The sequence below is a fragment of the Emiliania huxleyi genome (assembly GCF_000372725.1).
Source record: "Emiliania huxleyi CCMP1516 unplaced genomic scaffold EMIHUscaffold_89, whole genome shotgun sequence".
Classification (NCBI taxonomy): Eukaryota; Haptophyta; order Isochrysidales; family Noelaerhabdaceae; genus Emiliania; species Emiliania huxleyi.
The window spans coordinates 131,764-145,649 of record NW_005195368.1 but is presented as its reverse complement, the minus strand read 5'-3'; the positions used below and the strand labels follow the sequence as shown (position 1 = coordinate 145,649).

At 65.5% G+C, this 13,886-nt stretch overlaps 3 protein-coding genes across 3 annotated transcripts; 1 reads left to right on the top strand and 2 right to left on the bottom strand.

Annotated features, from left to right (window-relative positions):
* Window positions 1-1,244: 1,244 nt before the first annotated feature.
* On the top strand, window positions 1,245-1,607 carry EMIHUDRAFT_46103 (hypothetical protein; the record flags this gene model as incomplete). The annotated part of the gene is made up of 2 exons (XM_005757971.1): window positions 1,245-1,408; window positions 1,505-1,607. Coding segments are annotated over 2 exons (267 nt in total), but the record flags the coding sequence as incomplete, so codon positions are not given.
* Window positions 1,608-5,908: 4,301 nt separating this feature from the next.
* EMIHUDRAFT_220026 (hypothetical protein) lies at window positions 5,909-6,934 on the bottom strand (the record flags this gene model as incomplete). Its single annotated transcript, XM_005757970.1, has 2 exons — window positions 5,909-5,938; window positions 6,179-6,934. The coding sequence occupies 2 exons, from the start codon at window positions 6,932-6,934 to the stop codon at window positions 5,909-5,911; spliced, it is 786 nt and encodes a 261-aa protein (XP_005758027.1).
* A 4,171-nt stretch (window positions 6,935-11,105) lies between these two features.
* Window positions 11,106-13,373, bottom strand: EMIHUDRAFT_453650 (hypothetical protein). Its single transcript, XM_005757969.1, has 7 exons — window positions 13,199-13,373; window positions 12,905-13,070; window positions 12,329-12,384; window positions 12,099-12,113; window positions 11,738-11,806; window positions 11,507-11,572; window positions 11,106-11,417 (listed from the first exon to the last, which is right to left on the bottom strand). The coding sequence occupies exons 1-7, from the start codon at window positions 13,343-13,345 to the stop codon at window positions 11,292-11,294; spliced, it is 645 nt and encodes a 214-aa protein (XP_005758026.1). The 5' UTR covers window positions 13,346-13,373; the 3' UTR covers window positions 11,106-11,291.
* Between the last annotated feature and the right edge of the window lie 513 nt (window positions 13,374-13,886).

The window sequence follows — 13,886 nt, the reverse complement described above, 5'->3', positions numbered from 1 at the left end:
CTCTGAGGTCTCAGAGTCAGATGCCGAGGCGCGCGCACGCTCGCCGGCGCAAAAATCTTCACCTCTGTCTCGCTGGCGGAACTCTGCCGCCTCTCGCCTCTCGGCTGCTTAGACCATGCCGGAGGCCTTGGCGGCGGCAGCCGCCTGCTTGAGGGCGGCGGCCTCCTCCCGACGTCCCGAGTCATGTCGGCCTCGTTGTTGAGTCCTCTGTGGCGTGCCACGGTGAGGACGTGCGCGCCGGTTGTCGGGTGGCTTGGGATGTAGTACCGGAGAGTCACGGGGCGGGGGAGCTGAGCAAAAGAATTTGGGCCGGGGGGGGAGCGTGGTGGTGGTGGTGTGGTGGGGAGGGGGTGCAAAGCCAGCAATTTTTCTCGTGGGCCACGGCGTTCGATGCCCCAATGCCACAGCCTGCGTGGACGCAGCGGCGGATCTCATGGATGGTACCGGACGGCAAACGCGGCGCGTGCCGCAGCCCCGGCTCTAAGTCCCGCGTAAAGCGGGTGACGTGGGCCTTTTCGGACGCAGATTGCCGCCGCGCGTGCGCGCAGCTTCTGCTTTGCTTCGCCTACGAGTACGCCAAGCTCGGCCGCTTCTCAAAGTGCCACCTGCAACTCGAGCCGACCGACTCGACCTACCCGATCCTCGGCCACTCCTGCTTTGCAAAGACATGGGACGGGCACGCCGCCATCATGGCGTTCCCGCCCTTCCTGTCGCCAAACCCTCCGCCGCGGCCGCCGTCTCCGCCGCCGAGGCTGCCACCACCGCCGCCTCCCCCAGCGCCGCCGCCGCCGCCGCAGCCGCCACCTCCGCCCCACCCGCTGGCGCCGCCGCCGCCACTCCCGCCGCCGCCGCCCTCGCCCTCGCCGCCGCCCTCGCCGCGCCCGCCGCCGCCACCTCCGCCCACCCCGCCGCCGCCCCCAAGGCCGCCGCCTCCCTGGTCGCCGCCGCCTACGCCGCCTCCAGACCCGCCGCCGCCCGAACCGCCTCCGCCGCCGCCGCCAGATCTGCCGCCTCCCGCACTGCCGCCGTTTCCGCCTCGCCCTCCCTTTGGCCCGCCGAGGCCCGACCCGCCATCGCAGCCGCCGTCGCCTCTTCCGCCGCCGCCGCCGGTCCCGTCCGCCCCGCCGAGCGCCCCGCCGGCGCCCCGCCCGCCGCCGCCGCCCTCGCCGCCGCCGCCTCCCAACCCGCCCCCTCCGCCTCCCAACCGCTGCCTTGCCCTGGTGGGGCCCATGGCGAACTTCGACACGTGCACCGACCTGCGGAGCGCGGACCTGCGCGGCGCGAACCTGTACCGCGCGACGCTGAACAACGTCGACCTCTCGGGCGCGAAGCTCGACGGCGCCGACCTGAGGTATGCCACGCTGCAAGGCGCCGACTGCCGCAGCGCGGACTTCCACAAGGCGAGCCTGTTCAAGGCCGACTTCAGCAAGGGCGGACCTCTCCTCGGCCCCTCCTAGACCGCCTCTCCTAGACCTGCCCTAGACCTCTCCTAGGCGGACTTCAGCAGGGCGGACCTCTCCTCTGCCAACCTCTCCTCCACCGACGCCTCCGAGGCGTTGTTTACGGAGGCGGTGCTCTGGCGGACGGACTTTACGCGAGCCAACCTCAAGCTCTCCTCGCTGCGGGTGATTCGCCAAGGGGGCGAGGTCACCTTTGACTACGCAGGCGCAGTCTCGCCCAATATCGCCCAGTCTCGCCCCCTCATCTCGCCCAATCTCGCCCAATCTGGCCCAATATCGCCCAATCTCGCCCAATCTCATCCCCTCGTCTCGACCAATCTCGCCCAATCTCGCCCAATCTCGCCCCCTCATCTCGCCCCCAATCTCGCCCAATCTCGCCGCAGACATCTCCGGCACGCAGCTGACGGACTGCACTTTTGTGCGCTCGACCTTCCGCCACACCGACCTCTCCAACTCCGCGATCGAGGACCTGCCCTAGACCTGCCCTAGGCCTCTCCTAGACCTCTCCTAGACCTCTCCTAGACCTCTCCTAGACCTCTCCAACTCCGCGATCGAGGACAGACCTCCCCATATCTCCCCATATCTCCCCATATCTCCAACTCCGCGATCGAGGACCTTCGTCAAGCCGGCGCCCCAACCATCAACTCACGAGCCCGTCCACCAGTCCCACCAGTTCATCACTTTTGGACCTTCGCCATCTCCCATGAATCGACCCACCAACTACTTGCTCGCTCCCCGCCACTCTCAGGATCTCCGCCTGGCGGGCTCGCGCTTCGACTACACCAACTTCGCCGGCATCAAGGTCATCGACACGGGCATGGAGAAGGTGTCTGCGCCCCCCACCGCTCACCCACGCGCACTGGGCCTTGCACTCGTAATGCCGTGGGGCTCCCGTCGTCTAGACGTGGAGACGCGAGCCCCCCCCCCCCCCCTGCCCCACCACCTCGTGTGTGTGGAGAAGTCTACCTTGCCTGGCTTTACCCAGGTGTCTGCGCCGGGCGCGAACTTCAACCGGTGCGACCTCGACCAGGTGTGCTTTCGCGGGTAGTGGGGCACTTCAGCGCGGGGCCGGTGGGGCGACCCTGAAACAAGAAAAACGGCGCGTGCGCCGACGCGCCCAGCATTTCTCTTTTAGATTCGCTTCACGGGCTCCGCGCTGCAGAACGCGACCTTCGTCGGCGCGAAGCTGATGGAGGCCAGCACATATCGACAGCACATATCTCCACACATCTCCCCACATCATTCTATCCCCATATGTTGTCCCCACATCTACCCACACGTTGTCCCCGATGGAATTATCAAATGATTCCGTTTGTGTGAATGATTACTCTAGGCCAGCTTTGCGGAGGCGGACGTCCGTGGCGTCGACTTCACCTCTGCGCGCCTCAACCTGGCCAGCTTTCCTAGACCTCTCCTAGACCTTTCCTAGACCTTTCTCCTAGTAAGACCTCTCCTAGACCTCTCCTAGACCTCTCCTAGACCTCTCCTAGACCTCTCCTAGACCTCTCCTAGACCTCTCCTAGACCTCTCCTAGACCTCTCCTAGACCTTTGCGCGCCTCACCCTGGCCACCGTCCGACGCGGCGCCCTCAAGCAGAAGCGGGTCGTTCACAGAGTGAACCAATCCTCGTTATTAGGCCACCTTCCGGCGTGCCAAGATGGCCGGCGCCCAGTTTAACCGCGCCGAGCTCACCGACGCCACGCTGGACATGGCCTCGGTCCAGGACGCGAGCTTCGTGGAGGTGCACGGCCTGGTATCTCGGCTCGACCTCGGCTCGACCTCGGCTCGACCTCGGCTAGACTTCGGCTAGAGCTCGGCTAGACTTGCCTGGAGCTCGGCTAGACCTCGGCTGGAGCTCGGCTAGATCTCGACTAGAGCTCGGCTAGACCTCGGCTAGAGCTCGGCTAGACCTCGGCTAGAGCTCGGCTAGACTTCGGCTGGAGCTCGGCTAGACCTCGGCTAGAGCTCGGCTAGACTTCGGCTGGAGCTCGGCTAGACCTCGACTGGAGCTCGGCTAGATCTCGGCTAGAGCTCGGCTAGACTTCGGCTGGAGCTCGGCTAGACCTCGACTGGAGCTCGGCTAGATCTCGACTAGAGCTCGGCTAGACTTCGGCTGGAGCTCGGCTCGATCTCACGCGAGGCGGCCGGCGCTAATACCCAAGGCCCTCTTGGGGTTACACCTTCGTCCCGCTCAGTAGCCTTCCGTCTCTTATGGGAGTCCCTCTCTGCGAGGAGCCGATCCGCGTACTGCTACCACCGAGCTAGGTGCGCGGCCTCGGCAAGGCCTCCTTCTTCGGCGTCACCGGCAAGGCGTGCTGCGACGCGCGGGGCGTGAGCCTGCATGCGGGCGTGTGCCACAAGGACGTGTGGCAAAAGGTGCGGAGCTGCAGTCTGTGACGCGGCCCCCCCACGCGCCGTGTGTGTTGGGACTCTGTCCTTCTCTCATCCGCATCCCTAGAGTTGGCGTGTCCGTTTTCCTTTTTTACCAAGTGGTCACGACCCCTCACTCGCTCCGACCCCCCCTGAGAATTAAATAGTGAGACACGCACGGGTGTCGGTGGTAGCGAGTGAGCCGCGCGCGCGCGCGCGGGCGCGCGCAGCGCGGCGCGGCTCGGTGGGAGTCGTGATTTGTCGCACAAGGATTCGATCAACGCCCGTCGGAACACTCACAAACATCGAAAATGTTATCGTGGGTGGCCTGGCGTAATTGACGTATAAGTCGTGCTGGCGCGCTAATGGCGCGTTTGATATTGGGATGGTGTGAACTCGCGCCATGGCTCGTCCATCATCGAGAGGTCTGCCCCTCGCTGGGTGTCACTCTATTAAACAAACACGTGCGGCCCACCCATCTCCACCTCGCACCTGCGGTGTGCGGAGGCTGCGCAGGGTCGGCCCACCACCGGCGGCCGCGGCGCGCTATATCTACACATTGCGAGATGGTGCATGCTGATGCGTGATGCCTCTCAACAAACGGAGTGCCTCTACACGGCAATCACCTTCATGCTTGCGTTCAAGTACGCAAGGAAGGTGGTCCACATCGAGGACCGGAGACTGACCAGTCCCGTGCCCAGGTGCCCGAGCTCGCCGTTGACGGCACCGGTGAGGCCCGATTCGTCGGTGAAACTGGCGTTCCGGCCGCCCCATACGTCTTACTGGGAGCTATAACGCACGGGCCCTCAGCGGAGCTGGGAATAGGACCGCCGCAAGCGGCGTGGCGTGGAGCGGTTGAGCATCCCTCCGGCCGGGGGCCCCTCTGCGCCGGGGAGGCGTTGTTGCAGGCTAGGACGCAAGCGTCCGTCGCCCTTTTCAAACTCGGCGTGTCAGTGCAGTGCCGACGGAAGTCAACCACGAGTTGACACAAAAAGAAGACTGACGATCCACGTGCCCGCCGGGTTTCAAGGCGCGACGAGACAAGGACAAGTCGCAAAACTCGCGCACCGCACGTCCCCCTCCACGCTCCGCTCTCCGTAGCAATGGGTGCCGCCTGCTCCAACACCGCCAACGCGACCGTCGCCACCGGCGCGTACGACCCGACCATCAAGGAGGCCTCCCTGAGGTCCTACGAGGAGGCTCCGGTGCCTGCCGAGGAGGTCGCGTACGCCTCGCGTGGCCTCGCGCCCGAGGCTGCGCCGGAGCAGGAGTCGCTGCTGCAGCGCGTCTCGTCCAAGATAAGCGAGATGATCGCGCCGCTCACCGAGCTGAAGTGCACCACCTCGTTCCGCGCCGCAGACGCGGCGGCGGAGGAGCCGGCCTGCAGTGACGAGCAGGCCGAGGAGCCCAAGGCGTAGACGCACCTATCCGTGCTGTGGGGAGTGGGGAGAGCCATGAGTGAGTGAAGAGCGAGCGAGCGAGCATGATAGCGTGAAGAATTGGTTCTGTGCTGCCATGAACGGCGGTCCCTTCTCGACCGACCCAGTGTTGCAAGTGGACTACATTTCACCTCTTCCCGATGCTCTGCGACGCAGCCTCATGGCCGGCCGATCGAAGCATCCGTTCCCGTCGACGTTCCCGGGCGCGTTGTCGGTGTGATGACGCGGTTATCGTGCGGGGCCAGAAGTTGTGAGTGAGGGGCGGCGGCGTGCTAGCTGAGCTAGCCGCGCCCCTGCGCCACCTAGAGTTGGCGCCAGCGCGGCCACACTCTTTTTTATTCTTCATGCTTTGTCAAGTGCACACAAAAAAGCCTCCGTTTGCGAGGCCGAGTCGTTGCTTCAAGCTACCGGCGGACGGCGGACGGCGCGGCGCGCCGGCGCCCCCCGGCGCGGGCCCCGGCCCCCCACAGTCACCGCCACACACCAGGCACCGCCACCGGCCACACCGCGCCCGCGCGCCCGCGGTCTCTCGGCTCTCGCTTTCCCCGTCGCTGTGCGCTCTGCCTCTGGCTGTCGACCTCTGACCTCTGACCTCTGTAGTCTCTGACCCCCCTCTCCGGATTTATTGCACCTGCCACCTCAATTCTCCTCTAGAGGTTGCTTACTCAGCTGAACGCAACGCACGGACGGACAGTATAGCATGCACACGCTCATATGAATCAGAACTTAATTCTACTCCTCGGTCGTCACCGCCCCCGCCCGCTCCCGCGCCAGCGCGGCGCGGAACGCCGCGTAGCTCGCGCAGCCCGTCTCTGGCTGCATGCTGCGCGCCCACCGCTCCTCGAGCCGCCTGGCCACGTGTGGTGGGAGGGAGCCGCCGCCTCCGACGCCGCCGCCGCCCTCGCGCACCTTTCCCACCACGCCCGCCTCGCCAAACACATACTCAGCCGGCACCCCCATCGCGTCGCGCCGCCTGGCGAACGTGAAGTGCTCGTCGAACTGCGCGCCGTGCGACCGCATGAACTCGAAGCTCGAGTTGGCCGTCGCCGCCTCGACCCGCGGCGCGTCTGCGCCGTCGGCGTCGTAGCCGAGCCAGGCGGCGATGCGGCGCACCTCGCGAGGCAAGTCCTCCTTCAGGTCCTCGAAGCAGAGCCAGAGCACCTCCTTCTCGGCTCTCCGCCGCCACCAGCCGAGCAGAAAGTCCCAGATGTAGCCCGAGTGCGACACGCCGTCAAAGACGCCGTCGGCGAACTCCTCCACCGTGAGCGAGCCGGGCGGCAGGCCGACGTAGCTGGGCAGGAAGTGGTAGAAACTGACGAAGGCGTCGAGCGGGTCCCGTGCCACGACGATATACCGCGCGCCGCGCGCGATCCGGTCGGCGGGCTCGTGGCTCTTGAAGAGGCGCGGCGCCGCCACCTGGTCGGCGGCGAGGTCCTGGCCGCAGTCGAGCGCCAGGATGTCCCACGGCACGACCTCGGTGATCTCGCCGAAGCTCATGTCGCCGCCCGTCCTCAGCTGGTGCACGATCTGCGTCACCCACGTCGTGCCACACTTTGGGTAGGTGACGACGAAGACGTCGGTCGGCCGCGGCCGGAAGCCCGCCGTGCCAGCCTCGGAGGAGGCAGCGGTGTGCATGCCGGCGTTGCGGGCACGGACGATGTCCATGAGGCTGCGTCGCAGGCTGCGGTTTGCCCACCGGCCTTGGAGTCGCGGTTCCAGGACAGAGGGAGCGCTGTCAGCGAGCCGCGCGAATTTCTTTTCTTTCCCTCAGAAAACAAATCTCGCTTTCTGGTATGAGGGGCGCCATCCGCATCCGCCCCACCCGCGTGCTCGCCGATCTGGCTCAGGGTCGCCCTCACTGCTCGCCTTCCTCTCCGGGCAGGGGACGAGCGGCACGTCGCTCGCTGCCCAGGCAGGCTAGGATAGGGTGCTAGGGTGCCCACAGGGCCCAAAAAAAGAATTTAAACAAACGAACTCTCTCTCACAGCAGACAGGCTCGACACAGGTGCGAACTGGCGCGTGCTAGTACTATCAAAGGCAAAAAAAGAAAGGAAAAAGAAATGGGCGAACCCCGATCGCAGCACTTCGTGTTGGAGAGTCGAGATATTGAGAGTGTGACTAGGAGGGAGGGACGCTGCTCGCTGGGGATTCTCAAAGGTATACCCTTGGAATGGCCGGATCCAGCCTTAACAGTACGAGATCGCGCGCGCTTCGCGCGCAGCACCGCCTGTTCTCCGCGGCTGTGTGACGACGCGTGCCGTGTGCCACCAGAGTTGGGCGCGCGCGGCGCGACGGCGCCCGCGAGGGAAGGTGCGGGCGCAGCGGCCGCCGGCGGCCGTGCCGCCCGCCAGCCGGCGCAGCAGCGGCCAGCGCAGCGGCCGCCGGCGCAGCAGCCAGAGCAGCCGGTGCGCGCCTTGCGAGGCGAGTACTGCCGCCCGGCAGCCTTGAGGCGGCCGGGCGGCAGTACTCGTTCGAGCTTTGCGAGCCGTGCGCGCGCCGAGGCGCGCGCGGCGCGCGCCCGCCCGGCTGCCAGTAGGAGGCGGCGCAATATGGCCTATAGTACAGCCCTTGAGGAGGAGGAAGAGGCTGGCTGGCAGTGCTGTATGCCGCCGAGGGGGCAGTTTTGGGGTGCTGTCCCCATCCCTGGGGGCTGCAGAAGGCGTCCGCAGCCGGGACAACCCGCCCCCCCCCCCCCGCCGAGGCCGGTCGAAGCCCCCTTGACCACAGCCAAGAGGAGTCCTCTTGGTGCTCCTGGCGGCCGTTGGAATGGCGAGCGCGCGCCGAGGGGGGGGGGGGGGTCTTGCTTGCTCCACACCGAGCGCCATCGGTCCGGACCGGCGTGGTCACCGAGGGTCGGCTTGCACAAGGTCTGAGCCGCGGGCGCTCGGCGCCAAGTGCAGTGTCACGCTCGCGCTGGAGCGGGACACAATGGGGAACCCTCGTTTCCTAGTCACTCGGTCCCCCAACGGAAGAGGCCTCGCTCCTATTGGAACACTCCAACATCAGATTTGCCTCGTGCGTCCCCTTTTTTTTTGAGCCGGAAAGATATTTTCTTTTGGGTCCTGTGGGCACCCTAGCCCCAGCTCGACGCGCGGCACGACACCGAGAAGCAGGACACGCTGCTCACCTGGGCCGCTCGTCACGGGCAGGCCGAGGCGGTGCGGCTGCTGCTTGAAGGCGGCGCGAGCGCCGGGGCGGCTGACAGCGATGGCGCGTCGCTCTCTTACTCGCGTGCGAGGGGAATACCCCGAGATCGTCCGGCTGCTGCGCGACGCTGGCGCGGCTGTCAACCAAGCAGACTCTGGAGGCTTCACGCCGCTGATCGTCGCGTGCGAGCAGGGCCACCTCGACTGCGTTCGGCTGCTCCTCGAGGCGAGCGCAGCGGTCAACCAAGCCAAGGACGGCGGCGCCACGCCGCGCTATACGTCGCGTGCCTAAAGGGCCGAAATCGTCTGGCTGCTCCTCGAGGCTGGCGCGGCGGTCAACCAAGCAGATGCTGAAGGCGCCACGCCGCTGTTCATGGCGTGCCAGGAGGGCCAGCTCGAGTGCGCCCAGCTGCTGCGCGGCGCTGGGCGCTGACTTCAACCAAGCGATGAACGATGGTTGCATGCCGCTGATCATCGCGTGCCAGAAGGGCCACCTCGACATCGCCCGGCTGCTGCTCGAGGCGGGCGCGGCAGTCAACCAAGGAACCGCTAACGGCTTCACGCCGCTGTTCCTTGCGTGCCAGGAGGGCCACGCTGACACCGCCCGGCTGCTTCTCGAGGCTGGTGCTGTGCCCAACCAAGCCAAGGACGACGGCGCCACGCCGCTGTTCGCCGCGTGCCACACCTCGGCCACTCGAGGTCGCCAAGCTCCTCTCCTCCTACGGCGCCTCCCGCGCCGCAACGCCTTTCGGCACGCCCGAGGAGATTGCGAACAGCCGCGGCCACGCCGACCTCGCCGCTTGGCTGGTCGCCAGCCGCGGCTGGACGCCACTCCAGCACCTCGAGGCGTGCCCGAGACTAGCGGCCGAAGGCGTGAGCGCATTGTCCTCACGCGTATTGCCCCTCTTCCGCAGGCGCTCACCCTCGACCGGGCGCGGGCGCTGCTGCGCGGCGGCGCGGACTCTTCAGCGGGCGACCCGTCTGCCCTCGAGCGGGTGCGCGTCCTCTGCGCGTGGGGCGAGTCGGATCCGACCGCTGCGGCCGTCGGTTCCACAGTCGCGATCCACTCTCTGGTCTCGCGGCTCTCGATGAACGGCAAGGTCGGTGTCGTCGTCTCCGCAAGCGCTTCGACGTGCCGCTTCGGCGTGCGCGTGGCGGGCGAGGCCAAGGCACTCGCACTGAGGCGCGCAATGTAATGGTCTCTCCCCGACTCGCCGGATCCTCTCTCTACACCCCACGCCTCTGCCCTCTCTCAGGCCGGCCAATCTGCAGCCAGCGGCCGAGGCGGTAGAGGTGGGCAGGCTGATCCTCAAGGCGGCGGAGTGGTCGCCGCAGTCGCACGAGCTCTTCCCGGAGGCGGCTCGCAAGTGGGCGGTCGAGGTGATGCGGCTGGGCTACCTGATCGCGTGGGACGAGGAGCGCTTCGACAGCCGCGAGGGAGCGGCTCCGGAGCTGGCGGACGTCTGGCAGCTTTGTGCTGCCAAAGGTGGCAGTGCGATGACTGCAACGGTCCTGAGTTTTCGTGGCAGGCCAACGCAAACCCTAGACGCGCTGCGTTAGAGGCTCAAATCACGCCCTCACGACATGATATCTAGCGTGGTCAGGCGCGGGGAAGCGCGGCGGCGCGGGGAAGCGCAGCGGCGGCGGCGAGCAGGCGAAGTACGTGTGCGGGCTGCGGCCCTTGCTCCGATCGGCTGTGCCCATACTGCCGCGAGCCAGTGGGGTGGTGTCACATTATTTAGCGGGGGGGGGCGGGGGCCGATGCGTCGAGAAGAGCTGGCGCGTGTTGGCGATAGAATGAATGTATGTGGCATGTGTGTGTATGGTGTGATCGGTATCGATGTGTGTGCGCGATGTGGGTGTGGGTTTGTGGTCGATATATTGTGGCTTTGTGGGCACGTAAACCCGCGCCGGGCGCGAAGTTCGCGGCACGGCCGCGCACAAGAAAAGCCAAAGTCGCGGCTCTCGCGCCAAAAAAATATCGAACCGCTCGCGCCCAACAACCCCGCGAGGGATAACGGAGGTAACGTGCAGACAGGCCAGCAGCCAGTGGGACGAACGAGGGCCGCGACGGCAGCTCAAGCGGGAGGGAGCGGAGACAGTGGGCAGCGAGCGAAGTGGGTGAGACTGATGATGCTCCTTCGACTTAGGGAGCGGTTCAGCTGCTGGGCGGGCTTCAGGGTGGTGCTCACGCGAAAAAAGGAATCGACGCGATGTACAAAGCATACAAGAAGAGGAGAAAGAAGAGGAGAGGCGCCAGTGATGACGAGGCAGACGCTAGTGCAGACGAGGGCAGGGCAGACCCGGGGACGGCGGAGTCGGACCAGACGGCATCGGCCGCCGAGGGAACGTTGGGAAGAGGCAGCACGAGGAGGGCGGCGGGCCTCAACCGACTATGGAGGACCCGTCACCAGACGACGCAGGGCAGACGACGGTGAGGCGGAGCAGACTCGCGCAGGGCGAGACGAGGGAGGGAGCAGGACGTTGCGGAGATCAGCAGGAGGATGTACGAAGAGATTAGGAGCAGCAGGGACCCTAGGCACCATGTGGAAGACGGCTAGTGCTAGAGCTAGTCCCCCCCCGCATCGGCGATCGGGAGGACGACCCCGGCTAGTCGCCGACCACACCCACAAAGAACCCTGCACAAAGATCGCAAGGGCGGGGACCTGTTCCTTTTTACCCATCTCACAGTAGAGGTGTCCGTTTTTATTTATTTATTTACAACCCCGCAACACCACACCGCAGGACCGCGGCCTCTAGCCTCGAGCGGCGCATATGCTACCAGGTCACAGTATATGGGTTCGGGACGTATTCACAGCAGTATGACGGGGTCCCCTACCCCCGGAGTGTGAGTCCATATGGCTGCAGCGCGCCGCTCAGGTGGCCCTTCCAAGGTACTTGCGGTCGTCCGTGTCGACCTTGATCTCCTCCCCCTCCTTGATGAACATGGGAACCATGATCTCGGCGCCCGTCTCGAGCACCGCCGGCTTCTCTGTCCGCCCCTGCGGCCGACGGCAGGCCGGCGTGAGCGCTGCGACGACTGCTGTTCCGCGCGAAATCTCGGCGACATCTCGGCGACATCTCGGCGGACCTGCGCTGTGTTGCCGGCCGCTCCCGGCGCAGCCTCGACAACCTTGAGGGTCATCGATTTCGGCACCTGCGGAGATACAGCGGAGACACAGTGGAGCAGAGATGCAGCGGAGATACCTCGCGAGGGTCGTCGGTTTCGGCGCTTGATATCTCGGCGAGATCGCGGCGAGATCGCGGCGAGATCTCGGCGAGATCGCGGCGAGATCTCGGCGAGATCTCGGCTGGGTCGCTCCTGCACGTCGATCGGCTTGCCTTGCCACTTGAGGACAGTGAGCTGCATCTCCTCCTTGATAAACTCCGCCTGCGCGCGCGTGTGTGAGGGGGAGGGGGTCGATGCCCGTGAGGCGCTACGGAGGCCGCTGCACTCTTCCCCTCGAGGGCGGGGCTCTGCCTGTACACACATCGCATTCGCCTTCCCGGGACCCAGTGCTGACTTCTGACTGCCGTTGCTGTCTCTCCCTTCTCGACTGTCTGTGCTTGTGCGTCTTGGGCCCCGGGGCTGTGCTTTTGCCTGCACACACGAGACGTGGCCGAGATGTAGGTGAGGTGCAGCAGAGAGGCTCGCCCCCTCCCCCCCTGTCTGTGGACGGCGCCTTGTCGATGTCGCCCTGCGAGGGTGGGGTGGAGGGTGCGAGGGCGGGGTGGAGTGGGTTGCAAGGGTACGAACATATCTCGCTCTATCTGGGACAATCCCGGCTCATCTCGGCTCATCTCGGCTCATCTGGACTCCTCCTCTAGGTCCTAGTCCCTCCTCTGGTTCCACCACCTCGCTCGATCTCGGCGCATCTCGGCGCATCTCGGCGCATCTCGGCGCATCTCGCGCCTTTGGGATCCGCTCCTCCTCGTACGTCTCCATGTTCATAAACACCATGTCCTCGCCTGCGGACGGACCGCCGAGGTCTAGCCGAGGTCTAGCCGAGGTCTAGCCGAGATATGTCCGAGACCTAGCCGAGCTCTAGCCGAGATCTAAGAGCCGAGATCTAGCCGAGACCTAGCCGAGATCTAGCCGAGATCTGGCCGAGATCTGGCCGAGGTCTACCCGAGGTCTAGCCGAGGTCTAGCCGAGGTCTAGCCGAGGTCTAGCCGAGGTCTAGCCGAGATCTAGCCGAGGTCTAGCCGAGGTCTAGCCGAGATCTAGCCGAGATCTAGCCGAGGTCTAGCCGAGATCTAGCCGAGATATGTCCTCGCTAGCGTCCTAGCGCCGACTTATAGCCGAGATACGGCCGAGATACGGCCGAGTGGCCGCGGCCACGGCTGGCGATGGCCGAGGCGGCGGAGGCGAGGGCGGCGGCGGAGGAGGCGGCGGAGGAGTGAGAGGATTTCGTGAGAGGATGTCGCGGCGCTGGACACGAGAAAGGCGATTGGCGGTGCGAGAGTGGGTGCGGGTCGACTCGCGCACCGTCCATGTACGAGTACTGCATCTCCTCCTTGTCCACCTGCGCGTCTGCAAACGACTCGCCCGCCTTCCACGTCTTCTCGAGCGTGTTGCCCGTCTCGAGGTTCTTGAGCTTTGAGCGCACAAACGCGGAGCCCTTGCCGGGCTTGACGTGGAGGAACTCCTGCACCTGCGGACCAGCAGCCGTGGCGCCGTCAGCGGAGAGCGCGAGCCAGCATCGGCCGCGCCAGCTACGAGATTGGCTCCGGGTTGGCGAGCCGCTGTGTCTGCAGCGCCCGGCGAGGGCTGGGGCGCCACCTTCCAGACCGAGTTGTCAAACTCGATGGTGAGGCCCGTCTTGAAGTCAGCGGTCGTGCCCATACGGACGGGATGCAGGCGGCTGTGGGAGGCGTGGCCACGCGCGGTGAGGACGTAGGCCTCGGCGAGAGCGCAGAGCGCGAGCATGGCGAAGGTGTTCAAGCTGCGAGTTGAGGTCGTCCTACGAGCAAGTGTTCGCAGTGGTGAGGAGGTTTCTTGCAAAACCCTCACCCAGACGAACCAGAAATCCAAAAAGACAGACAAATGTATTGTGTCGGGCTACCGCCCAAAGGCGGGTGTAGTCGAAAGAATTTAGAAAAACAAATCTCTCTCAGCAGACAGGACACAGGTGCGAACTGGCGCGTGCTAGTACGTACTCTCACACGCACACAAAAAGAATTCCGGCAATCAGTTAAGGTGGGCGAAGGTGTTGAACAAAAAGATTTCAGGCGTTTTTCTTTCTTTTGCATGATTCACACGCAGACACGACACAAACAAATTGCTAATAGCTAAAAATCTCAGTGTCCCCGTCGCGACCGGACGACACCGACTGCGGCAGGCCGCGGGGGGCGGGGCAGTCGGCGTGCGCGTCGCGCGTGGAGGGGTTCGGCTGCCGGATACGTCAGTACGGTACGGCTCTGAGTCGCCTCTGGGGAAATTCTAAAGAGGAGGTGCCCTCTGTCCAGTG

What these genes read in the sequence shown, in the direction of transcription:
- EMIHUDRAFT_453650 (XM_005757969.1), bottom strand. Translation starts at nt 13,345, where the DNA reads ATGCTCGCGCTCTGCGCTCTCGCCGAGGCCTACGTCCTCACCGCGCGT. An exon ending in GCAAGCCGATCGACGTGCAG is followed by an intron (nt 11,573 to 11,737) that starts GAGCGACCCAGC and finishes GTATCTCCGCAG; the next exon opens with GTGCCGAAATCGATGACCCT. An exon ending in CGGCCGGCAACACAGCGCAG is followed by an intron (nt 11,418 to 11,506) that starts GTCCGCCGAGAT and finishes CGTCGGCCGCAG; the next exon opens with GGGCGGACAGAGAAGCCGGC.